The 27,620-nt window shown below is 47.4% G+C and overlaps 1 protein-coding gene across 5 annotated transcripts in view; it reads left to right on the forward strand.

The window, feature by feature from the left end:
• LOC139759067 (uncharacterized) overlaps positions 1-27,620 on the forward strand; it is a 184,043-nt gene that overhangs the window by 58,655 nt on the left and 97,768 nt on the right. Inside the window, exon 1 of one of the 5 annotated variants that reach the window (XM_071680999.1) lies at positions 27,470-27,613. The exons of the other annotated variants lie outside the window; for them this stretch is intronic. Within the exon in view, the coding sequence (XP_071537100.1) occupies positions 27,518-27,613 (96 nt within the window). The 5' untranslated portion in view covers positions 27,470-27,517. Of the gene's footprint in view, positions 1-27,469; positions 27,614-27,620 lie in introns of those variants that run through there. 5 annotated transcript variants of the gene reach the window in all.

Raw genomic sequence — 27,620 nt, forward strand, 5'->3', positions numbered from 1 at the left:
TTTGACCTGATCCTTTTAAAGGTCACGAGTTACCCGTGAGCCTGAGCCGCCGTCATCCCCCACCCACCGCCGGCGGTCGCTCCTACGAGAGCGAAAGTAGCGGTACTTCTACCTTTTCGCTTATTTTAAACTCCGTCGTTAAGTGAGCGACATCTTTTGAGGTGGAGGTAGCAAAGGAGAGCCGGTACTGAGTGGTGGGGGTGATAGATAGATAGATAGATAGATAGATACGTAGATAGATAGATAGATAGATAGATAGCCCGAGCGTCGCGTCGGCCCATTTACTTCGGCGACCTCCTTCCAGAGCCTACCTTTCAGAAGGCAAGCGACAGGGGCCTTGATTGGTCGAATGGTTCATGACGTCATATCCTAGGCGTGTCGTAGCTGTAGTGTGATTGGTCATCGCCCGGGATAGTTTAGACTTTGATTACGTCACTACCTTCATGTGTGTTGTCATTGGCTGAAAGATTAATGGCGTCAGTGACTTTCTTAACTTTTTTTTTTATTCAGTTCTCTATTGGCTGGATTGTACACGACGTCACCTCTCATGTGGGCCTTCATTGGCTGGATCATCAGTGATGTCACTGCCTCCCCTAGCCTCCATTGGTTGTATAACTGATGACGTCTTCATCCACTTATCATAAGAGGGGGTTATTACTGACGTCACTAGCTGGTAAAAAACCAACCCTAGGCTAGCTTTAAGCTTGTCATGGCCAGCTGTGCGAACGGGAATAAGATTTTCTGTATATTCTTCCTCAGAGAAATAGATAGATGGATAAATAGTCGCTTCTGTGACGACTTTTTTTTTCTTTCATAGTATTTCATTCACTTCTTTCATTGCTTGTTTGACTTGTGTTTTCAATTTTTTCTTGGTGATCTGTCGTCTGTTTTCTTGGCTGTACTCCAGCTGTCCTTGACGCCAGCCTGTCGTGTGGTGGCATATATATATGTATATATATATATATATATATATATATATATATATATATATATATATATATATATATATATATATATATTAACTATTCGCCATTTCCCGCATTAGCAAGGCAGCGTTAAGAACAGAGGACTGGGCCTTTGAGGGAATATCCTCACCTGACCCACTTCTCTGTTCCTTCTTTTGGAAAATTAGAAAAAAAAAAAAAAAAGAACAAGAGGGGAGGATTTCCAGCCCCCCGCTCCCTTTCCTTTTAGTCGCCTTCTACGACACGCAGGCAATACGTGGGAAGTATTCTTTCTCCCCTATATGGTGTGGGAGGCAAGTTGTAAGAAGCAGTGAAAAGTTTTTATCGAGGATGTAAGGCATGTGTACGTGTAGGAAGAGAGGAAAGTGATTGGTTCTCAGTGAATGTAGGTTTGCGGCAGGGGTGTGTGATGTCTCCATGGTTGTTTAATTTGTTTATGGATGGGGTTGTTAGGGAGGTGAATGCAAGAGTTTTGGAAAGAGGGGCAAGTATGAAGTCTGTTGGGATGAGAGAGCTTGGGAAGTGAGTCAGTTGTTGTTCGCTGATGATACAGCGCTGGTGGCTGATTCATGTGAGAAACTGCAGAAGCTGGTGACTGAGTTTGGTAAAGTGTGTGAAAGAAGACAGTTAAGAGTAAATGTGAATAAAAGCAAGGTTATTAGGTACAGTAGGGTTGAGGGTCAAGTCAATTGGGAGGTAAGTTTGAATGGAGAAAAACTGGAGGAAGTAAAGTGTTTTAGATATCTGGGAGTGGATCTGGCAGCGGATGGAACCATGGAAGCGGAAGTGGATCATAGGGTGGGGGAGGGGGCGAAAATCCTAGGAGCCTTGAAGAATGTGTGGAAGTCGAGAACATTATCTCGGAAAGCAAAAATGGGTATGTTTGAAGGAATAGTGGTTCCAACAATGTTGTATGGTTGCGAGGCGTGGGCTATGGATAGAGTTCTGCGCAGGAGGATGGATGTGCTGGAAATGAGATGTTTGAGGACAATGTGTGGTGTGAGGTGGATTGATCGAGTAAGTAACGTAAGGGTGAGAGAGATGTGTGGAAATAAAAAGAGCGTGGTTGAGAGAGCAGAAGAGGGTGTTTTGAAATGGTTTGGGCACATGGAGAGAATGAGTGAGGAAAGATTGACCAAGAGGATATATGTGTAGGAGGTGGATGGAACGAGGAGAAGTGGGAGACCAAATTGGAGGTGGAAAGATGGAGTGAAAAAGATTTTGTGTGATCGGGGCCTGAACATGCAGGAGGGTGAAAGGAGGGCAAGGAATAGAGTGAATTGGATCGATGTGGTATACCGGGGTTGACGTGCTGTCAGTGGATTGAATCAGGGCATGTGAAGCGTCTGGGGTAAACCATGGAAAGCTGTGTAAGTATGTATATTTGCGTGTGTGGACGTATGTATATACATGTGTAAGGGGGGTGGGTTGGGCCATTTCTTTCGTCTGTTTCCTTGCGCTACCTCGCAAACGCGGGAGACAGCGACAAAGCAAAAAAGAAAAGGAAAAAAAAAAAAAAAAAAATATATATATATATATATATATATATATATATATATATATATATATATATATATATATATATATATATATATATATCCCGTTATCCCTGGGGATAGGGGATGAAGAATACTTCCCACGTATTCCCTGCGTGTCGTAGAAGGCGACTAAAAGGGGAGGGAGCGGGAGGCTGGAAATCCTCCCCTCTCGTTTTTTTTTTTTTTTTCTTTTTTTTAATTTTCCAAAAGAAGGAACAGAGGGTGGGCCAGGTGAGGATATTCCACAAAGGCCCAGTCCTCTGTTCTTAACGCTGCCTTGCTAATGCGGGAAATGGCGAATAGTTAAAAAAAAAAATATATATATATATATATATATATATATATATATATATATTCCTTCTTCTGTTTCCCCTTTTAGAAAGTTGAAATACAAGGAGGGGAGGGTTTCTATGACACTCATAGGAATATACTTGATCACGCGCAATATATATATATATATATATATATATATATATATATATATATATATATATATATATATATATATATATATATATGTAAGGCATGTGTACGTGTAGGAAGAGAGGAAAGTGATTGGTTCTCAGTGAATGTAGGTTTGCGGCAGGGGTGTGTGATGTCTCCATGGTTGTTTAATTTGTTTATGGATGGGGTTGTAAGGGAGGTAAATGCAAGAGTCCTGGAAAGAGGGGCAAGTATGAAGTCTGTTGGGGATGAGAGAGCTTGGGAAGTGAGTCAGTTGTTGTTCGCTGATGATACAGCGCTGGTGGCTGATTCATGTGAGAAACTGCAGAAGCTGGTGACTGAGTTTGGTAAAGTGTGTGGAAGAAGAAAGTTGAGAGTAAATGTGAATAAGAGCAAGGTTATTAGGTACAGTAGTGTTGAGGGTCAAGTCAATTGGGAGGTGAGTTTGAATGGAGAAAAACTGGAGGAAGTGAAGTGTTTTAGATATCTGGGAGTGGATCTGTCAGCGGATGGAACCATGGAAGCGGAAGTGGATCATAGGGTGGGGGAGGGGGCGAAAATTTTGGGAGCCTTGAAAAATGTGTGGAAGTCGAGAACATTATCTCGGAAAGCGAAAATGGGTATGTTTGAGGAATAGTGGTTCCAACAATGTTGTATGGTTGCGAGGCGTGGGCTATGGATAGAGTTGTGCGCAGGAGGATGGATGTGCTGGAAATGAGATGTTTGAGGACAATGTGTGGTGTGAGGTGGGTTGATCGAGTAAGTAACGTAAGGGTAAGAGAGATGTGTGGAAATAAAAAGAGCGTGGTTGAGAGAGCAGAAGAGGGTGTTTTGAAATGGTTTGGGCACATGGAGAGAATGAGTGAGGAGAGATTGACCAAGAGGATATATGTGTCGGAGGTGGAGGGAACGAGGAGAAGAGGGAGACCGAAATTGGAGGTGGAAAGATGGAGTGAAAAAGATTTTGTGTGATCGGGGCCTGAACATGCAGGAGGGTGAAAGGAGGGCAAGGAATAGAGTGAATTGGAGTCGATGTGGTATACAGGGGTTGACGTGCTGTCAGTGGATTGAATCAAGGCATGTGAAGCGTCTGGGGTAAACCATGGAAAGCTGTGTAGGTATGTATATTTGCGTGTGTGGACGTGTGTATGTACATGTGTATGGGGGGGGGGGGGGGGTGGGGCCATTTCTTTCGTCTGTTTCCTTGCGCTACCTCGCAAACGCGGGAGACAGCGACAAAGTATAAAAAAAAAAAAAAAAAAAAAATATATATATATATATATATATATATATATATATATATATATATATATATATATATATATATATAATTCTCGTATTTACGTACTTCGTTGTATATTTGTCGTTCCTTTTGTAGGTTTTACGATTAGGTTTACATTGATAATTCCTTCGTGTGTGGAAGGCAGGAAGCCATCAGTGTCTGGCTGGCTACACACAACCTCATCAATAAACCCTTGCATTCCTTGTGTTTTTGTTGCCGTGTGTTTTTGTTGGCGACCGCCACCGTTTGCGATGTGTTTGTGCTTGAATGTCTTTGGGATATTATACTTCTCTATTTAGCGTGTTTGTGTTTGATGGCGTTTTTTGTTTTAGCTTAGTGGGCGCGCGCGTTTTAGCTTGTTGCATGGCTGTGTTTGTTGTGTTTGTATCGGCGTGTGTGTCTGGGTATAGCGTAAATAAAAAGAGTTAATATGGGTTCCTGTCCATCATTGTAACGACCTGATGTTTGAATAGATGTATTTTTCCGAATGTCCTCCACTGAAGAGGATCATCGGTACGAGTTGAAAATAGCTAAAGTACTAAATGAATTAAGGGAGTAATAAATAAATTAAGGGACCTTTATATATAAGGTTTTAGACTGCAATCGCCGAAGAAGGTTGTATCCTCTTGACTTAGGCGTGGTGATGGCCTGAACCATCGTACATCCTCCGTGTCACTAGGTTGTAGACACCAGCTGCCTATATCCCCTGCCTCTTACTCTCTCCTAACTTGACTTGACTTCTTGATATCGCCTTCAGTCAAAGCCCTGCTGTAGATTCAGCTGCTGGTTGGAACTTTGATGGAGAGTCAGTTGCAGGTTATTGTAGAGTTAGATGCTGGGTGAACCTTTGATGGAGAGTCAGTTGCAGGTTATTGTAGAGTTAGATGCTGGGTGGAACTTTGATGGAGAGTCAGCTGCTGGTTGGAACTTTGATGTAAAGTCAGTTACAGATTGTAGAGTCAGCTGCTGGGTGGAATTTTGCTGTAGAGTCAGCTGCTGGTTGGAACTTTGATGGAGAGTCAGTTACAGGTTATTGTAGAGTTAGCAGCTGGGTGGAACTTTGCTGTAGAGTCAGCTACTGGTTGGAACTTTGATGGAGAGTCAGTTACAGGTTATTGTAGAGTTAGCTGCTGGGTGGAACTTTGATGGAGAGTCAGCTACTGGTTGGAACTTTGATGGATAGTCAGTTACAGGTTATTGTAGAGTCAGCTGCTGGGTGGAACTTTGATGGAGAGTCAGCTACTGGTTGAACTTTGATGGAGAGTCAGTTACAGGTTATTGTAGAGTCAGCTGCTGGGTGAAACTTTGATGGAGAGTCAGCTACTGGTTGGAACTTTGATGGAGAGTCAGTTACAGGTTATTGTAGAGTCAGCTGCTGGGTGGAACTTTGACGGAGAGTCAGTCACAGGTTATTGTAGAGTCAGCTGCTGGGTGGAACTTTGCTGTAGAGTCAGCTACTGGTTGGAACTTTGATGGAGAGTCAGTTACAGGTTATTGTAGAGTCAGCTGCTGGGTGGAACTTTGATGGAGAGTCAGCTGGAGGCTTGAACTTGCTGCTTTGTACGGCTTAAAAGCAGAACATTTTTAGACATATCAACTCTAGGTTGGAACTTTATAATGACACCACCGTCACTGGGTTGGAACTTTGAACTTACCCTATCACCAGTGGGTGAGAACTTTTTCCTGATACCACCAGCAGGTTGGAACTTTGTACTAATATACGAGGAGGGATGTTAACTGAAGCTTGGAACTTACTGTTGCTACTAAGTTCAGTTAGTATTTATAGTCAGAGGTTGGAACTTTGTACTAACGACAACTATCGATTGGAACTTTGTGCTGATATGAGACGGAGCCGGTTCAAAATTCCTTTAAGTTTAGCCCCAGTTTGTAATCCATTCCCCTAAGACACACACACACACACACACACACACACACACACACACACACAGCAGCTGAGAGAATTCTGTACCTCTCTCTCTCTCTCTCTCTCTCTCTCTCTCTCTCTCTCTCTCTCTCTCTCTCTCTCTCTCTCTCTCTCTCTCTCTTTCTCTCTCTCTCTCTCTACGCCTATGAACAATTTTGAAAGACGTACGTCATGAGCAGTTCAAAAGACCTACTGGCCCCCTCCTCGGTCGGGTATTGTAAGGGTGAGGAGGTTGAGCAAGAGAAGGGAGGAGGCTGCAGTAGGTGTGTGTGTGTGTGTGTGTGTGTGTGTGTGTGAGGCGGGAGCCACCACCGCTCCAGAACGTTCCCCGTGACATTTGACATACAGGCCTCCTCCTCCTCCTCCACCTCCTGCAGGTCTCGTGTAGTACCGCTATACAGCTACACTCCTGTAGCGACGTCAGTGTTTGAGAATACACACACACACACTCACTCATGGTGTTGCTGTCCTCCTCCTCCTCCTCCTCCTCCTCCTCCTCCTCCTCTTCTTCCAGTCCCTACCTCCCTCCCGTCCGTAAGCTCCTGTGATGAATTATTCAGCGGTGTCCTGGGCCAAGATGAGACAGCTCGAGGGTGTAGGGAAAGACAGCCATCAGGATGCAGAGTGAGACTTGCTTAACTTCGCCCCGGCGATCTGGATGGGTCTTAAGACGTAACCTCCTTCGTACAGCCTGGAAGGGTCTTATTCAACCTCCTCTGGATGTCTGGAAGGGTCTCCTGTAACCTTTTCTGGCGGCCTGGAAGAGTCATACGTAACCTCTTCTCTGGCAGCCTGGAAGGGTCTTACTTAACCTCCTCTGGCAGCCTGGAAGGGTCTTACTTAACCTCCTCTGGCAGCCTGGAAGGGTCTTACTTAACCTCCTCTGGCATCCTGGAAGGGTCTTATGTAACCTTCTCTGGCAGCCTGGAAGGGTCTTATGTAACCTTCTCTGGCAGCCTGGAAGGGTCTTATGTAACCTTCTCTGGCAGCCTGGAAGGGTCTTACTTAACCTCCTCTGGCAGCCTGGAAGGGTCTTATGTAACCTTCTCTGGCAGCCTGGAAGGGTCTTACTTAACCTTCTCTGGCAGCCTGGAAGGGTCTTACTTAACCTCCTCTGGCAGCCTGGAAGGGTCTTACTTAACCTCCTCTGGATGTCTGGAAGGGTCTCCTGTAACCTTTTCTGGCGGCCTGGAAGAGTCATACGTAACCTTCTCTGGCAGCCTGGAAGGGTCTTACTTAACCTTCTCTGGCAGCCTGGAAGGGTCTTACTTAACCTCCTCTGGCAGCCTGGAAGGGTCTTACTTAACGTCCTCTGGCAGCCTGGAAGGGTCTTATGTAAACTTCTCTGGCAGCCTGGAAGGGTCTTACTTAACCTCCTCTGGCATCCTGGAAGGGTCTTATTTAGCCTTCTCTGGCAACCTGGAAGGGTCTTACTTAACCTCTTGTGGATGTCTGGAAGGGTCTTACTTAACCTTCTCTGGCAGCCTGGAAGGTCTTACTTAACCTTCCCCTGGCAGCCTGGAAGGGTCTTACTTAACCTCCTCTGGCAGCCTGGAAGGGTCTTACTTAACCTCCTCCGGCAGCTTGGAAGGGTCTTATGTAACCTTCTCTGGCAGCCTGGAAGGGTCTTACTTAACCTCCTCTGGCATCCTGGAAGGGTCTTATTTAGCCTTCTCTGGCAACCTGGAAGGGTCTTACTTAACCTCTTGTGGATGTCTGGAAGGGTCTTACTTAACCTTCTCTGGCAGCCTGGAAGGTCTTACTTAACCTTCCCCTGGCAGCCTGGAAGGGTCTTACTTAACCTCTTCTGGATGTCTGGAAGGGTCTTACTTAACCTCTTCTAGATGTCTGGAAGGGTCTTACTTAACCTCTTCTGGATGTCTGGAAGGGTCTTACTTAACCGCTTCTGGATGTCTGGAAGGGTCTTACTTAACCTCTTCTGGATGTCTGGAAGGGTCTTACTTAACCTCTTCTGGATGTCTGGAAGGGTCTTACTTAACCTCTTCTGGATGTCTGGAAGGGTCTTACTTAACCTCTTCTGGATGTCTGGAAGGGTCTTACTTAACCTCTTCTGGATGTCTGGAAGGGTCTTACTTAACCTGTTCTGGATGTCTGGAAGGGTCTTACTTAACCTCTTCTGGATGTCTGGAAGTGTCTTACTTAACCTGTTCTGGATGTCTGGAAGGGTCTTACTTAACCTCTGGTAGGGTGGAAGGATCTTATTCAACCCCCTCTGGTAGTCTAGAAGTGTCTTACTTGACTCTCTTAGGCATCATGGAAAGGTCTTACTTAATCTCCTTTGGCGGCCTGGAAGGGTCTTACTTGAACTCCTCTGGCGACTTGGAAGGGTCTTACGTAACCTCCTCCAGCACCGTGGAAGGGTCTTACTTAATCTACTCTGGCAGCTTGGAATGGTCTTAATTAGCCTCGTCTGGCAGCCTGGAAAGGTCATTCCAGTCATGGCCTCACTGGAAATGCTCTCCAGCACATAACATTCTTGCCCGAGTCAATAGAGTTGCTGCAGGAAGTGCGAGAGTCCCATTCACTTGAGTGGGATTGTCAGCAGGTAGATCACACGGCGAGTCCAGTTCGTCGAAGCATAAAGTGCCCCCTGCCTCTAGGTTCACCCGGCATCAAAGGGTTGCATCGCCTTCAATAAAGGTGAAACTTTTTTGTTTTTTGTTTTGTTTTTTTAATACAATTACGCGAACGCCATCGTTCCTGGACCATCGTTCACAATGCTCTACCTGTATTACCCCATTTTTTTTTTTTTTTTTTTTGTCAATGATGGCCTCTGAATTCTAGGAGAGCGGGAGGTAAAAAGGTCTTTGATTACGATGTCTTCGATGAAAGCCAACGGGTTTGAAACTAAGACCTCCTCGCTGTGTGGAAGGAACTGGTGGGGGCAAAGGAATTTACTCTGTGTCGATGGTGGACGAGGCAAGGCGACAGCACCAGTGGGTCAGTGAGGTGAGGACTGAGGAGTCTCTCTAGCCTTTGGGGAGTCCGTTAGCCTCAGCTGTTGCTGATGCTGCCACCGTACTGACGCAGCACAGGTGGATGGAAGTGGTTACAGCCGACCTACGGAGTAGATGCTGCTGCTTCTGTGCACCCGTATTGATGCAGCAGAGCCGGGTGGACCCGGTACATCGGAGATGAGCTTATAACCAGGTTGGAAGGAGCTGATAGACTCACAGTTCAAAGCGCTTAGCGTCCGGCCTCAGTAAAGCGGCTCAGCTGTTCTCTGTGGTGGAGACCTCCGCCAACCGCGACTCACTCGCGTACAACTTTTATATACATTTTCTATTTTGTTATTCTCAACCCAGGTATTTCCATTCACCATTCCCCCGCCCCCTCCCAGAAAACAGCGAGACAGGTGATTCATCCTTTTCATTTACACTGGGAACCTAATACCTCCCATATCATACCCTCATGCCTTCAGATCCCATACCAATAGGATCCGATCTTCTGCATCAAAATTGCCGAAACACTCTCTCTCATTTCCTCCAAACAAAAAGCAATGCACGCCTCTCTTTAAGTCCTCTCGTTAACAGGTGCCTAAAAAGCATTGACAGTCACCCCTCACTCGTATTCTTCTCTTTCATTCTCGCTCACATCACCCTCGACCTCCTTAACTCACGGGCTCAACACAGTCACACACCTCCGTCATCAGAAGCGCCATTCCCCCTTCCATTTACGCTCACATACACACACTCACCGGGCTCAACACAGTCACACACCTCCGTCATCAGAAGCGCCATTCCCCCTTCCCTTTGCTCTCACATACACACACACACTCACCCCAGACTTTAGAGGTCCGTTGCATTCTCAAACCCACTTCCCCTTTAAACTTAAGTCTCCCTCAGAGCCAGAACATCCACGTTTCTCTCTCATCAAACTTATAGCAAGTGTCTCTTCCCTTCTTCTCGTCCTGCTTACGTCCACGAACATTCAGACACCTCAGGCATGAGCCTTCCAGGAGAAAGTCCTTGCTTGGTTGTTTCTTCTGTTCCTTCTTTTTTTTAGGGGGGGGGGGGTGGAGAGAGAGAGAGAGAAAGGGAGGGAGGATTTCCAGAGCCACCCACACCGCCCCAATTAGCTGACTTTTCGTACGACACGTAGGAGTTACGTGGATAGTTTACATCCTCGTTTGTCCCAACAGTTGGCCAACCAGGTAACGAAATATGAAGATACCCTCACTAAATGCACCAAGATTCATCGGTCATTCGTGAAGCTAACATGAACCTTTATTTGTCATATATCCACACCCGTGAATCCTTATTGGTTTCCGAGATACTTACGTTTGAAGCAGTTAAAGCGTCAAGTCGTAAATGCAGTGAGTCAGCAAACACCAAAAGTGCGTCAAATGTTCCAGTGTTCAGTTCTTTTATTGTTCTTTCTTTTTACGTCTAGTTGTCACACACTTGTCTGTGCAGAAGGTCAGTAACCCTTCGTAGCAGGACACTGCGCCCCATTTACGCTCCCGCAGCTTCGTATGACCAACTCCTTGCGGCCTTGGGAGGCAGTCGGTTCTATGTGGTCCACTGGATCCAGGAGGTCAGGACTGGTTGTCCTTGTCCTGTGTCCTGAGCAGGGGAAGGGAAGGGGTGAACGTCTGGATTACCGCCTGGCAGGTTGCATGTCGCTCCAGCTGACCATCCTGGGTTGGAGGAATACCTTCCCTCTCGTAATTGTGTTTCTCTATGGTAGAATGTCTCCCTCCGTGGCGCCACCCACTGAACAGTGTTGAAGGTGGCTGGGTTTTTTTTTTTGTCTTAGAGGACGAGTGGCTGGTTAGTGTTCCTTGTCTGTGTATGAGCATCCAGTCCAACGAACAGACACAGTGGTGGTACATGGAGTTTCAGGACTAGACTGAGAAGCATACAATAGACGTCTCCAACACCTGGACACTAGCGTTAGCACGTAGCACACATGGTTCCCTCAGAGCCTCAGTGCCCCACTTGAGAGGAGGTCTTCTCATCCATCGACGTACGCAATAAACAATTCTTACCCTAGCCAGTTTCCTTCCTAAACCAACAGTCAAGACCACTGCATACACACCCCTCACTGCATCCTCATCTTCCCCTGTCCAAGTCCTTCCTTTCTCTTCCTCCCTCTAATCACCCACTAATATAACAGTAAGGGAAGGAGGGACAGAGCTGGAAGCGAAGCTAATGTGCCTGACTGCAAACTTGGTTGGCAGCGGTCCAGCTCTAGCGGCTGGCAAGAGAGGCCAACGTAGTCGAGAGAACTGTTGTTGTCAACAGTGACACCAGTGAGAGGAGTCGACGCACTTTCCATCCGTCCCATTCCAGTAGGTGCACCGCATCCATCCATCATGGCATCTCTTTATCCCCCCTGGGACGCCGCCACAGGTGCAGGGGGTCTGGAAGGTAGGTAGGTGGTGGGAGGTTGGGGGGGATATGGAAATGGGCCCTCCTCCTCCTCCTCCTCCTCCTCCTCCTCCTTCCTTCCTTCCTTCCTTCCTTCCTTCCTTCCTTCTCCCAGACCGACATCCTGAGGGCGCGCTTGCTTCTTGCAAGTCATGGAATGGAACTCGGGAGCGGCCCAGGGTTCACGGCTTTGTGGATACTGATGTGGTGGTCAAGTGCTTCTGTTGAAGTCGACGGATGTGAGAGAGGCAGAGGCCTTGCGTCTCTGGATAACAGTGGCTCTGTGATCAGAAACACCGGTAGTGTGGCTCTGTGATCAGAAACACCGGTAGTGTGGCTCTGTGATCAGAAACACCGGTAGTATGGCTCTGTGATCAGAAACACCGGTAGTGTGGCTCTGTGATCAGAAACACTGATGGTGGCTCTGTGATCAGAAACACCGGTAGTATGGCTTTATCGTCAGAAACACTGGTAGTGTGGCTCTGTGATCAGAAACACCGGTAGTGTGGCTCTGTGATCAGAAACACCGGTAGTGTGGCTCTGTGATCAGAAACACCGGTAGTGTGACTCTGTGATCAGAAACACCGGTAGTGTGACTCTGTGATCAGAAACACCGGTAGTGTGGCTCTGTGATCAGAAACACCGGTAGTGTGACTCTGTGATCAGAAACACCGGTAGTGTGGCTCTGTGGTCAGAAACACTGATGGTGGCTCTGTGATCAGAAACACCGGTAGTGTGGCTATGTGATCAGAAACACCGGTAGTGTGGCTCTGTGATCAGAAACACCGGTAGTGTGGCTCTGTGATCAGAAACACCGGTAGTGTGGCTGGCTCTGTGATCAGAAACACCGGTAGTGGCTCTGTGATCAGAAACACCGGCAGTGTGGCTCTGTGGTCAGAAACACCGGTAGTGTGGCTCTGTGATCAGAAACACCGGCAGTGTGGCTCTGTGATCAGAAACACCGGTAGTGGCTCTGTGATCAGAAACACCGGTAGTGTGGCTCTGTGATCAGAAACACCAATAGTGTGGCTCTGTGATCAGAAAGACCGGTAGTGTGGCTCTGTGATCAGAAACACTGGTAGTGTGGCTCTGTGATCAGAAACACCGGTAGTGTGGCTCTGTGGTCAGAAACACTCTCAGTGAGAGACTGTGGGTTGGTCGACTCTGGTACTGGCGAACGTTTCCATCAGCGAGGCATTTTGTACTAACGGAGGGAGGCATTACGATGGAGTAGAGTAGGTTTGGATCCTTCAGTGAGAAACCCTTGTACTGCTTTACCCTGGAGACGACTCTGTAACCTGGCGACTTCACATGCTTCTGCAGACACAGGAAGTGACGGGGTTGGGCTGCAGGTGGTGACAAAGGGAGGTGTGTAGCGTCTGGCAAATGGTGGCGAAGTGATTGCTGATAGGTTGAGAGCTGCCTCCTCCTCCTCCTCCTCCTCCTCGTCCTCCTCCTTACTGGAAGACGTGAGTGACGCAGGGGAAACGAGGGAGTGTACCATGCGACTAGGCTGATGTTCGACTACGCCAGGTGTTGTGTGGTTTTGGTAAGGACCTCGAGATTTCTTGGCAACGCTTAGTTCACGACTGACGAAGGGGCCATGGCAATGGTCGGTGCTGTTTGTGTGTTGATAGAAAGGCGCCCCTTGTCCCGCTGCTGCTGCAGTAGTCTCTTCATACTGCTGGGTGTGATCCAGGCCACGTCAGCTGGGTGACGCCTCACAGATCTCTTTGGAGAGAGAGAGAGAGAGAGAGAGAGAGAGAGAGAGAGAGAGAGAGAGAGAGAGAGAGAGAGAGAGAGAGAGTAGCCGTGGTGCTGATGTAATTGTCTCATTTAGTACGTGTTGACGTGTGCATGATTACCTGGTGGGGGTGTTTCTCGAACTCCGCCTGCTGGAGGTTACACCGCGAGTGAAAAGTCTCCCTTTGGACGAGTCTGTACCACTGGAAGTATAGTCTCGTCAAAGAACTTTTCCAAAGGAATCTACATTTCCCTGCCACTGGAAGTAGCGCAATTTTGATTCTGCAGGAGCCATTAGAAAGAGGACTTTGGTAACACCAGGATTCTTTTCTAGAAATTGGTCCTTAGGTAATTATAGACAGATGAATACTGGACGGAGAGGAAGTTCTCCACTCGTGGGGTCCCATCTCTAAAAATCTTTCGACCTTCATATTTTACAAGTTTTCTGCGCTATTGTCTATTCCATCCAATGCTCTCATACTGTAAAATCACTTCACAATCACAACCTTTAACTTGTTGAACCATATGATATCAACTAGTGGCCACAACAGGGTATTAAGTAAGAAACTTGTTAAAGAAATGTTGAGAAGTGATTTGATAGCATGTGTGTTGGATGAATGGAAGAAACATAGCAAATTATGAAGTTCGTGGATGTGGCTCCACGAGTGTAGTAGAGTTCGAATTAGTAATGACACTGGATGTACACATACTCATCCAATCAGCAGCGCACGAAGAGTGGGATGGGGAGTTATTTTTGTTTCTGTTTTGGAATATTTATACTATAGTCCAGGTATACGGTCAGTGAGAGTGTGGGTGAGGGGCACATGTATAGGAGTTGGTGGAGGCAAGTATATTGCACCAAATCCTCGACGTCTCTTCCTTTTAGGGTTATGGCTTAATTCAAGGCTGGTCTCACACCAGTACACCCTCGTAAAGCCGTGGTATCATCCGGGGGCGATATAGTCACCAGGTAAATGGCATATCAGCGCGGCGAGAGAGACTCCTTTAGTCTCCCCTCCCTCCGTCGACATTTTCACCTCAGCGGAGGCACGTTTTCTCTGCCCTCGAACTTTCTACTTTATTCAGCCGATGGTTTACGTAATTGAACATAATTCATCCACCCCGGGGCGTAACGCTTGTGCATATAACCGTTCTCCCTGGCCTTTGTCGTGTGCCAGTCCCCTCCCACCCTCTCCTCACGGTGGCACCCATGCCAGCTGGTTGGTACGAGGGACGCGCGTAAACTCTAGTGTTTACGAACTATAAACCTCCTCTCTTCTCGACTGAACTTGCGAGGCTAAGCGAGTCAGGCCTCCTCCAGCAAGGCTAGGGGGAGGTGAGGATAATTGGAAGTGACGTGGGGGTCTTAACGGGCGGCGGTGTGAGTCAGGCCTCCTCCAGCAAGACTAGGGGGAGGTGAGGATAATTGGAAGTGACGTGGGGGTCTTAACAGGCGGCGGTGTGAGTCAGGCCTCCTCCAGTAAGGCTTAGGGCGGTGAGGGGCAGTTGTAGGTGACGTGGGGGTCTTACGGGCGGCGGTGTGACTCGGGGCGTCTACACACACATGTAGGTCACGCGGATCTTCGTGTTTATGACCCACTTAACCACGGCAACTGACCCCCCCCTGACGCTGCGTGTGCGTCTCACAAGCCTTTTCGTACCCCGGAGTGTATACATTCTAGTCGACTGGAGGAGTAATTACATAGATTAAAGGGGAAAAAAAAAGATAAGTGATTTATCTTTATAATCGAAGTGATAGTTGGAGCAGAGAAGAGAAGAGAGTTGTATTATTGTTGATGATATAGGGTTGGTGTTTGACCGTCGTAGGTAAACATATATGTATGATTGTTGTACATATATTTCTCATTGTCAACTTCAGAGAATTTCCCGTATGCCAAGCACAGATTCCGTATTTATAAAGTTATTCATGTGATTAACCCGGCCATCTTGACCTGACGTAACCCTTATTGACTTAATCTGACCCTCTTGGACTTTTAGCAACATTTCCCATCGTCACCACACACACACACACACACACACACACACACACACACACACACACATAACCTGGCCTGCGTCATGGTGAAATCACTGACCGCCGGCACTGGGCCACTTGGTCTTGTGTAAAGTAGATCATTATGCAAGTGACATTAACTTCCATGTAGCCTTTCAGGCCATAGGTCAAAGGATCCAGACAGGAAGATGACACTGAACTACACTAAGGGGAGGTCCTGTATTCCATCAGGGGCTGACCGTAATGGACTTTGTGGCCACGTCTGCACAATTAACACTGTCGGCGTGGCTGGTTTATCTTGCCTTATGTTTATATACTCGGGCATCAGCGCAATTTGTCAGCCCAGGACACACCGAGACGCACTCTTCGCCTGGAAGCGTACCACCATGTAGTTTCTGGCTCATCGCTCACAACGTCCTAAAGAAGCAAGTCCTAACCAAGTATCCTGTCCTCTGCTCCTTCAGCAAGACTGCCGTGGGGCGTCACGAACGCAAGTATCCTGAAGGAACTTGAACTATGGGCCCTTCGGTCACTCTTCGTGCAGCACAAAGCATAAACAGCAACCTCCCACCTACGCAGGAATTCGGCAACGTTCTTTTCTACAGAAGCTCCACGAGATCCGCCATCCTCGCATTTCACTCATGGAAAACCTTACTCATCTGCACCTAACACCAGCGCCACGGGGGAGAACCCTACCAGCCTCATCTCGTCCTCTTATATAATCCTGCACCACTTGTATCAGTCGCCCAGTGTTGCATTCCCTCTGAACTTACCTTATAAAGGTCTGCGATGGTATTGCTATTTTCGTATCCCCTCTCTCACTCTCCGTCATCACGAAAGAAGTTAAACACATAAGGATCCTTCGTTACTGGCCCTTTGACGCGCCTCAACGTACAGCGACTGGCCCAGGAAATGTAAGCCATTTTCCAAGCTCATCCTGACCCACTCTGAACCTCACTGACCCACCCTGATCCTTACTGACCCACTCTGAACCTCACTGACCCACCCTGATCCTTACTGACCCACTCTGAGCTCTGCTGACCCACTATGTACAGAACCTTACTGACCCACTCTGAGCTCCGCTGACCCACTATGTACAGAACCTTACTGACCCACTCTGAGCTCTGCTGACCCACCATGTACAGAACCTTACTGACCCACTCTGAGCTCTGCTGACCCACTATGTACAGAACCTTACTGACCCACTCTGAGCCCTGTCCTTCCTCTTAAAGATCAGAGCAAAGGCTCTCTCATCCTACCCAAGGGTCGAACCCTTTCATACACTCAAAGGGTCTAACCACCGCGTTGAAGGGGTCGAACTGTTGTTCTAAAGGCTCATGATGTTGTGCCTAAGGGTCGTACCTGTCATAACCAAGGATCGTAACGTAATGAAGTAATTACGAGTGCTCATTGGATGGTCGTCAGGGAGCGGGGTGCTCTCAGGGGCGAGACGCTTAGACTGCTGGTTCGGGATGAGGTTAGAGTGATGAGGGAGTGGTGGTGGTGATGGAGAGAGGCGTGAGACGGGAGTTTCTGTATGAGGATGAGGTAAGGAATGAGGTGTTTGTCACGGTCGATTAATGAGCGCAGATGGGAGAGCGTTGGCGTCGCTGGAGAAGCTACTGTAGAAGGCGATGATGTAGTAGCGCAGAGGGCTTATTTTTTCTAGGTCAGGCTGGGTCATCTGGAGGCGGGGTGGTGGAGAATTATTATTTTCGTAGGCCTCGGCAACCAGGGTCACTAAACGCTGGTCCCTTTAAGTAGAAGGTCTTTGGTGTGTTCAAGACTTCTTGGAACTGGTGATTCCATTTGGTGTACAAGATCGTCCATGTGTTCAGAGAAATCTGCACAAATCGAGCATTTCATTCTGTACACACACACACACACACAGACACACACACACACACACACACACACACACACACACACACACTCTCTCTCACACACACACACACACACACACACACACACTCTCTCTCTCTCTCTCTCTCTCTCTCTCTCTCTCTCTCTCTCTCTCTCTCTCTCTCTCTCTCTCTCTCTCACACACACACACACACACACACACACACACACACACACACACACACACACGACGATATTGCCCAAGATGTCACAAATCATCGTCAGGTTTCCTCCCAGATCGCCATAATACAGTGTTCACTAACATGGGTGATGCTCTCCCAACATCTCATGCGATCTTCGATCTTCAACCCCGAACATCGTCTTAAAAGAGTCAGCCCCGAACATCACTGCTGACGCGGTCTACGTAACATCACTGTATGGACTCCATCCATCTGGTTGAGATGTGACACGTCTAAACATCACTGTAGGATTGCACACGCCAGCGTAAGATCCAACCTAGGATGTTGCCGCCAGGCGTCTCTCTCTCTCTCTCTCTCTCTCTCTCTCTCTCTCTCTCTCTCTCTCTCTCTCTCTCTCTCTCTCTCTCTCTCTCTATGCCTTTACGCAACATCAGCTTTTTAGATGCCAACCAACATCATCCTAAGATTCCAACCAACATCATCCTAAGATTCCAACCAACATCATCCTAAGATCTCAACCAACATCATCCTAAGATGCCAACCAACATCATCCTAAGATTCCAACCAACATCATCCTAAGATGCCAACCAACATCATCCTAAGATTCCAACCAATATCATCCTAAGATCTCAACCATCATCATCCTAAGATGCCAACCAATATCATCCTAAGATCTCAACCATCATCATCCTAAGATGCCAACCAACATCATCCTAAGATTCCAACCAACATCATCCTAAGATGCCAACCAACATCATCCTAAGATCTCAACCATCATCATCCTAAGATGCCAACCAACATCATCCTAAGATCTCAACCAATATCATCCTAAGATGCCAACCAACATCATCCTAAGATGCCAACCAACATCATCCTAAGATCTCAACCATCATCATCCTAAGATTCCAACCAACATCATCCTAAGATCTCAACCATCATCATCCTAAGATTCCAACCAACATCATCCTAAGATTCCAACCAACATCATCCTAAGATTCCAACCAACATCATCCTAAGATCTCAACCATCATCATCCTAAGATTCCAACCAACATCATCCTAAGATTCCAACCAACATCATCCTAAGATTCCAACCAACATCATCCTAAGATTCCAACCATCATCATCCTAAGATCTCAACCAACATCATCCTAAGATTCCAACCATCATCATCCTAAGATTCCAACCAACATCATCCTAAGATTCCAACCAACATCATCCTAAGATTCCAACCAACATCATCCTAAGATTCCAACCAACATCATCCTAAGATTCCAACCATCATCATCCTAAGATTCCAACCAACATCATCCTATGATTCCAACCAACATCATCCTAAGATTCCAACCAACATCATCCTAAGATTCCAACCATCATCATCCTAAGATTCCAACCAACATCATCCTATGATTCCAACCAACATCATCCTAAGATTCCAACCAACATCATCCTAAGATTCCAACCAACATCATCCTAAGATTCCAACCAACATCATCCTAAGATTCCAACCATCATCATCCTAAGATTCCAACCAACATCATCCTATGATTCCAACCAACATCATCCTAAGATTCCAACCATCATCATCCTAAGATTCCAACCAACATCATCCTAAGATTCCAACCAACATCATCCTAAGATTCCAACCAACATCATCCTATGATTCCAACCAACATCATCCTAAGATTCCAACCAACATCATCCTAAGATCCCAACATCATCCTAAGATGCCAACCAACATCGATACCAGATGGACTCGTCCTCACCGCCGCAGCTTGGGTCAGGTCAGACTGCGGCACTGGACCGAGGGCTTGGCCCTCGGCCAACTCGAACGGGCCGGCAGCGCCCTGACCCACCCTGACCCCCTGCAACACACACACACACACACACACACACACACACACACACTACTGTATTACTGTATGTATTCATCACTGACCCACCTTGACCCCCTGCAACACACACACACACACACACACACACACACACACACACACTACTGTATTACTGTATGTATTCATCACTGACCCACCTTGACCCCCTGCAACACACACACACACACACACACACACACACACACACACACACACACACACACACACTACTGTATTACTGTATGTATTCATCACTGACCCACCTTGACCCCCTGCAACACACACACACACACACACACACACACACACACACACACACACACACTACTGTATTACTGTATGTATTCATCACTTAATGTGTTGTCCATACTATTAACTCTCTCCACGTCCCTGTATATCAGCCATCTTGACGTACCGAGTTATACATACCTGATTCATGGGCCTGTCCAGTGTGTGTGTGTGTGTGTGTGTGTGTTGCAGGGGGTCAAGGTGGGTCAGTGATGAATACATACAGTAATACAGTAGTGTGTGTGTGTGTGTGTCTGTGTGTGTGTCTGTGTGTGTGTGTGTGTGTGTTTATGTGTGTGTGTGTGTGTGTGTGTGTGTGTGTGTGTGTGTGTTTATGTGTGTGTGTGTGTGTGTGTGTCTGTGTGTGTCTGTGGAAATATCCAGCCCGACCCCTCACCCCTTAATCTTAACCTCATTTATGATTAGTTCACGAGCATGACCTCCCATTTTCTATAAATATCCGCTACTACCTCAGCTGTTTCAAAAAAAAAAAAAAAAAAAAGAAATTTAGCCTAATGACCACCTGATTCCAGGAAACTGTTTATTTAGTTAGTTTTTAGATATATATTTGTTTATAGTTATCTATTTATTCATTTATGCACATTGACAGACTGGTGAGGAGGTTCTAACTCGTTTGTGGAGGGAAGACAGACTGGTGAGGAGGTTCTAACTCGTTTGAGGAGGGAAGACAGACTAGTGAGGAGGTTCTAACTCGTTTGAGGAGGGAAGACAGACTAGTGAGGAGGTTCTAACTCGTTTGAGGAGGGAAGACAAAATTCTTTGTCATCGTGCATCATTCCTGAGCAGGCATTTCTACTGATGATTTTCTTCATCGTTTGGAAGTACTTATTTACACAAATGGATGTAGATAGTGTTCAACGTAACGACATGTAGTGGTAGTTTAACCCAACGACCATTAACTTAAGTGTTGGTCATTCCATCTGCAGCGGAAGGCAGTTTAGAAACATCCATTTTCAATTTTCTTTTTTAGAGAAAACATTTTTTTTTCCAAAGAAATTTATTTTTTTTATGTGTCTGTTTCTTCGTAGGGTTTATCTCTGATGGGAGTCTAGGTGTGGGTGGCCAGTTGTCTCAGTAACAGGTGGTCTGTGGCTCACTCAGGTTCGAGAGTCTGTGGTCTGGGTGGCCAGTTGTCTCAGTAACGGGTGGTCTGTGGCTCACTCAGGCTCGAGAGTCTGTGGTCTGGGTGGCCAGTTGTCTCAGTAACGGGTGGTCTGTGGCTCACTCAGTCTCGAGAGTCTGTGGTCTGGGTGGTCAGTTGTCTGAGTAACAGGTGGTCTGTGGCTCACTCAGTCTCGAGAGTCTGTGGTCTGAGTGGCCAGTTGTCTCAGTGACAGGTGGTCTGTGGCTCACTCAGTCTCGAGAGCCTGTGGTCTGAGTGGCCAGTTGTCTCAGTAACAGGTGGTCTGTGGCTCAGTCTCGAGAGTCTGTGGTCTGGGTGGCCAGTTGTCTCAGTAACGGGTGGTCTGTGGCTCACTCAGTCTCGAGAGTCTATGGTCTGGGTGGCCAGTTGTCTGAGTAACAGGTGGTCTGTGGCTCACTCAGGCTTGAGAGTCAGTGGTCTGAGTGGCCAGTTGTCTCAGTGACAGGTGGTCTGTGGCTCACTCAGGCTAGAGAGTCTGTGGTCTGGGTGGCCAGTTGTCTCAGTAACAGGTGGTCTGTGGCTCACTCAGTCTCGAGAGCCTGTGGTCTGGGTGGCCAGTTGTCTCAGTAACAGGTGGTCTGTGTCTCACTCAGTCTCGAGAGCCTGTGGTCTGGGTGGCCAGTTGTCTCAGTAACAGGTGGTCTGTGTATCACTCAGGCTCGAGGCTGTGGTCTGGGTGGCCAGTTGTCTCAGTAACAGGTGGTCTGTGGCTCACTCAGTCTCGAGAGCCTGTGGTCTGAGTGGCCAGTTGTCTGAGTAACAGGTGGTCTGTGGCTCACTCAGTCTCGAGAGTCTGTGGTCTGGGTGGCCAGTTGTCTCAGTAACAGGTGGTCTGTGGCTCACTCAGTCTCGAGAGTCTGTGGTCTGGGTGGCCAGTTGTCTCAGTAACAGGTGGTCTGTGGCTCACTCAGTCTCGAGAGTCTGTGGTCTGGGTGGCCAGTTGTCTCAGTAACAGGTGGTCTGTGGCTCACTCAGTCTCGAGAGTCTGTGGTCTGGGTGGCCAGTTGTCTCAGTAACAGGTGGTCTGTGGCTCACTCAGGCTCGAGAGTCTGTGGTCTGAGTGGCCAGTTGTCTCAGTAACAGGTGGTCTGTGTATCACTCAGGCTAGAGAGCCTGTGGTCTGGGTGGCCAGTTGTCTCAGTAACAGGTGGTCTGTGGCTCACTCAGTCTCGAGAGCCTGTGGTCTGAGTGGCCAGTTGTCTCAGTAACAGGTGGTCTGTGGCTCACTCAGTCTCGAGAGCCTGTGGTCTGAGTGGCCAGTTGTCTCAGTAACAGGTGGTCTGTGGCTCACTCAGTCTCGAGAGTCTGTGGTCTGGGTGGCCAGTTGTCTCAGTAACAGGTGGTCTGTGGCTCACTCAGTCTCGAGAGCCTGTGGTCTGAGTGGCCAGTTGTCTCAGTAACAGGTGGTCTGTGGCTCACTCAGGCTCGAGAGTCTGTGGTCTGAGTGGCCAGTTGTCTCAGTAACAGGTGGTCTGTGTATCACTCAGGCTAGAGAGCCTGTGGTCTGGGTGGCCAGTTGTCTCAGTAACAGGTGGTCTGTGGCTCACTCAGTCTCGAGAGCTTGTGGTCTGGGTGGCCAGTTGTCTCAGTAACAGGTGGTCTGTGGCTCACTCAGTCTCGAGAGTCTGTGGTCTGATCTTGGCTGTATTGGCGTCTGTGTTGTGGGTTGGGCATCTTGGCGGTTGTCCTGGGCGATGGTTCGTTTGTGCAAGAAGGGCGGGGGTAGCATAAGGTTTATTATTGTATGTCGTACTTGATATCGCCGTTACAAACGTTAGCGAGGTAGCGCCAAGGGACATGGGGAAGAAAGGCCGCATTTTCGCTCTCACACACAGTCATTCCTTCCCTCTCTGTTATGGGCAGGGCGTACTCTCCCACGTCGCCACTCACAAGGATACCTAGGGCTGCAAAAATGAATCCATGGGCCTTTTTTTTCTTTCTTTCTTTTTCCTGGAGTAAAAACGTGAAAAAAACAATCCCGTCCGAGAAAAACGCGGAACGCAAAAATCCCGTCTGAAAATAACGTGTAAAACAAAGTCTTTCTTAAGAAAAACGAGAAAAAATAAAAACGCGAGAAAGACGTGAAAAATGAAATGTCTCGTGAAAAACGTGAAAAAGATAAGATCTCTCTACAGAAAAACGTGAAACATTAGATATTTCGAGAAAAAGGCGAAAGATAACGTATCTTGAGAAAAACGTGAAAGATAAAATATCTCGACAAAAACGTGAAAGATAAAATATCTCTTGAGAAAAACGCGAAAAATAAAATATCTTGAGGAAAACGTGAAAAATAAAATATCTTGAGAAAAACGTGAAAGATAAAATATCTCTTGAGAAAAACGTGAAAAATAAAATATCTCGAGAAAAACGTGAAAAAGAAAATACCTCCTGAGAAAAACGTGAAAGATAAAATATCTTGAGAAAAACGTGAAAAATAAAATATCTTGAGAAAAACGTGAATGATAAAATATCTTGAGAAAAACGTGAAAAATGAAATATCTTGAGAAAAACGTGAAAAATGAAATATCTTGAGAAAAACGTGAAAAATAAAATATCTTGAGAAAAACGTGAATGATAAAATATCTTGAGAAAAACGTGAAAAATGAAATATCTTGAGAAAAACGTGAAAAATTAGATATTTCGAGAAAAACGTGAAAGAGAAAATATCTCGAGAAAAACGTGAAAAATAAAATATCTTGAGAAAAACGTGAAAAATAAGATATCTTGAGAAAAACGCGAAAAATGAAATATCTTGAGAAAAACGTGAAAGATAAAATATCTTGAGAAAAACGTGAAAGATAAAATATCTCTTGAGAAAAACGTGAAAAATAAAATATCTCGAGAAAAACGTCAAAAAGAAAATACCTCCTGAGAAAAAACGTGAAAGATAAAATATCTCTTGAGAAAAACGTGAAAAATAAAATATCTCTTGAGAAAAACGTGAAAAATAAAATATCTCTTGAGAAAAACGTGAAAAATAAAATATCTCTTGAGAAAAACGTGAAAAATAAAATACCTCCTGAGAAAAAACGTGAAAGATAAAATATCTCTTGAGAAAAACGTGAAAAATAAAATATCTCGAGAAAAACGTCAAAAAGAAAATACCTCCTGAGAAAAAAACGTATGAAATCGCTCTCGGGATAAAGAAAACGTGATGAAAAAAAAAAAAAGAAAATCTCATTTGAGATAAAGATGAGACACGAAGATCCTTCTCGAGAGAAAAACTTTTTAAAACCAAAATCCTTCTCGAGTTTGTTTAGCTCCTGGGTTATGGCAGCTCAGCCCGGCAGATCCTCAGACACAAGTGCCACTTGACCTCCAGGTGCTGTGGAGGTCAGAACCTCTCAGAGGCCGGGCGGCGCCCCAGCGAGGGAGGGAAGCATAGGTCATGAGAGGTAGGGAGAGGGTCGTACGTGAACAGTCGTGGGGAGAAGATGGCTGTACGAAGAATATGTTGGTCGTGGGGAGACTGGAGAGGTTGTCGGGAAGAGTAAAGTGGTCATGGGGAGAGTAGTGTGGTCGTGGGGAGAGTAGTGTGGTCGTGGGGAAGAGTAGTGTGGTCGTGGGGAAGAGTAGTGTGGTCGTTGGGAGAGTAGTGTGGTCGTGGGGAGAGTAGTGTGGTCGTGGGGAGAGTAGTGTGGTCATGGGGAGAGTAGTGTGGTCGTGGGGAGAGTAGTGTGGTCATGGGGAGAGTAGTGTGGTCGTGGGGAGAGTAGTGTGGTCGTGGGGAGAGTAGTGTGGTCGTGGTGAGAGTAGTGTGGTCGTGGGGAGAGTAGCGTGGTCGTGGGGAAGAGTAGTGTGGTCGTGGGGAGAGTAGTGTGGTCGTGGGGAGAGTATTGTGGTCGTGGGGAGAGTAGCGTGGTCGTAGGGAAGAGTAGTGTGGTCGTGGGAAGAGTATTGTGGTCGTGGGGAGAGTAGTGTGGTCGTGGGGAGAGTAGTGTGGTCGTGGGGAGAGTAGTGTGGTCGTGGGGAGAGTTGTGTGGTCGTGGGGAGAGTAGTGTGGTCGTGGGGAGAGTAGTGTGGTCGTGGGAAGAGTATTGTGGTCGTGGGGAGAGTAGTGTGGTCGTGGGGAGAGTAGTGTGGTCGTGGGGAGAGTAGTGTGGTCGTGGGGAAGAGTAGTGTGGTCGTGGGGAAGAGTAGTGTGGTCGTTGGGAGAGTAGTGTGGTCGTGGGGAGAGAAGTGTGGTCGTGGGGAGAGTAGCGTGGTCATGGGGAGAGTAGTGTGGTCGTGGGGAGAGTAGTGTGGTCGTGGGGAGAGTAGTGTGGTCATGGGGAGAGTAGTGTGGTCGTGGGGAGAGTAGTGTGGTCGTGGGGAGAGTAGTGTGGTCGTGGTGAGAGTAGTGTGGTCGTGGGGAGAGTAGCGTGGTCGTGGGGAAGAGTAGTGTGGTCGTGGGGAGAGTAGTGTGGTCGTGGGGAGAGTATTGTGGTCGTGGGGAGAGTAGTGTGGTCGTGGGGAGAGTAGTGTGGTCGTGGGGAGAGTAGTGTGGTCGTGGGGAGAGTAGTGTGGTCGTGGGGAGAGTAGTGTGGTCGTGGGGAGAGTAGTGTGGTCGTGGGGAGAGTAGTGTGGTCGTGGGGAGAGTAGTGTGGTCGTGGGGAGAGTAGTGTGGTCGTGGGGAGAGTAGTGTGGTCGTGGGGAGAGTAGTGTGGTCGTGGGGAGAGTAGTGTGGTCGTGGGGAGAGTAGTGTGGTCGTGGGAGAGTAGTGTGGTCGTGGGGAGAGTAGTGTGGTCGTGGGGAGAGTAGTGTGGTCGTGGGGAGAGTAGTGTGGTCGTGGGGAGAGTAGTGTGGTCGTGGGGAGAGTAGTGTGGTCGTGGGGAGAGTAGTGTGGTCGTGGGGAGAGTAGTGTGGTCGTGGGGAGAGTAGTGTGGTCGTGGGGAGAGTAGTGTGGTCGTGGGGAGAGTAGTGTGGTCGTGGGGAGAGTAGTGTGGTCGTGGGGAGGAGTAGTGTGGTCGTGGGAAGAGAGTGAGGCGTGGGGAAGGTAGTATGTCGTGAGAGTAGATGCGGGGAGAGTAGTGTGGTCGTGGGGAGAGTAGTGTGGTCGTGGGGAGAGTAGTGTGGTCCGGTGGGGAGAGTAGTGTGGTCGTGGGGAGAGTAGTGTGGTCGTGGGGAGAGTAGTGTGGGTCGTGGGGAGAGTAGTGTGGTCGTGGGGAGAGTAGTGTGAGTAGCTGGGGTCGGGGGAGAGTAGGGGGTAGTGGCGAGAGTAGTGTGGTCGTGGGAGAGTAGTGAGTCGAAGAGTAGTGGACGTGGGGGAGAGTAGTGTGGTCGTGGGGAGAGTAGGCACAAACTTAGTGAAAGTTAGAGACACAAACTTGGTTAGAATTTATGTGGAATTTCTTTTCAAAGTTTAATTGTAAATCTTTGTCAAGGTTTAGGTGCAAAGCTGGTTAGAATTTATGTGCAGAATTGCTTATAGTGTTGGAGCAAACTGGGATAAGCTTTAGTTTCAAACTTGGCCATAGTGTTGGAGCAACCTGGGATAAGCTTTAGTTGCAAACTTGGCCATAGTGTTGGAGCAAACTGGGATAAGCTTTAGTTTCAAACTTGGCCATAGTGTTGGAGCAACCTGGGATAAGCTTTAGTTGCAAACTTGGCCATAGTGTTGGAGCAAACTGGGATAAGCTTTAGTTTCAAACTTGGCCATAGTGTTGGAGCAACCTGGGATAAGCTTTAGTTGCAAACTTGGCCATAGTGTTGGAGCAAACTGGGATAAGCTTTAGTTTCAAACTTGGCCATAGTGTTGGAGCAAACTGGGATAAGCTTTAGTTGCAAACTTGGCCATAGTGTTGGAGCAAACTAGGATAAGCTTTAGTTGCAAACTTGGCCATAGTGTTGGAGCAAACTAGGATAAACTGTAGTTGCAAACTTGGCCATAGTGTTGGAGCAAACTGGGATAAGCTTTAGTTGCAAACTTGGCCGTAGTGTTGGAGCAAACTGGGATAAGCTTTAGCTGAAAGCTTGGCTAAGCTTTCGGAGCAAGTGATGTTTTAAGCCGGTCAGTGGAGCGCCACTGCCCCCCCTCCGATGCAGAGACGAAAGAGATAAAGTCTAAGTTTATTTTAACGGTTGCGAACTCAGACAAGAATCAAAACAGAGTTTATTTTGCACACACACACACACACACACACACACACACACACACACACACACACACACACACACAGAATACATATTCTTGAATTAACCTAAAAAGAAAAAAGGTATTTTGTACTTTAAGAATACAGACCATTACCTCGAATTGAGCTTCTGTTTTTCGAACACCAGCAGCAAGGAATATTCCTCGAATATTCACTGCTGTCAGAAATCATGAAAAGACAATAAAACGAGCCATGAGAAGCAGTTGTACATTACATATGACAAAAGTGGTTAATTAGCACCTTGACACACCACAGCCCGGCCCAGGGATTCGTGGAGTCGTACTCAAAGGTCGAACCGTCGTGGTCATGGGTCGTGCCGTTGTGCTCAAGGGCCTTTACCTTCGTACCCAGAAGTCGTTAAACTGTCGCCAGTTCCCCTTAAGATTACTCCTGTATTAATCCGTCCATTGTTGCGCTCGTCGTGTTGGAAGCGCACCTCCGTCAGTCAAACGGAAGGGCACCCAACACCCAGCCTTGTGGTCACCCTCCTTGCTGATCTACCCTCGCCGCGAGTGTCCTGCTGACTCCGCCATCCCCCAGCACACGGATGGAGGCAGAGTCAAGAGGCTGTGTGATCAGCAGGGAGGTGTGGGGAGGTGGTGCTGGGCAGAGAGAGAGAGAGAGAGAGAGAGAGAGAGAGAGAGAGAGAGAGAGAGAGAGAGAGACGGAGGGAGAGGGAGGGAGGGCGCGGTAGTAACAGGTCCCACACAAGGGTATGAAGGTCGGACGGGGACAGGTCTATGGCCACCGTTCTTATTTCTTTGCTGGCCCGTCTTGTGCGTGTGTTGACCCAGTTGCTGTGGTGATGCAGGTAAATG

Source organism: Panulirus ornatus, chromosome 32 (assembly GCF_036320965.1).
Source record: "Panulirus ornatus isolate Po-2019 chromosome 32, ASM3632096v1, whole genome shotgun sequence".
Lineage (NCBI taxonomy): Eukaryota > Metazoa > Arthropoda > Malacostraca > Decapoda > Palinuridae > Panulirus > Panulirus ornatus.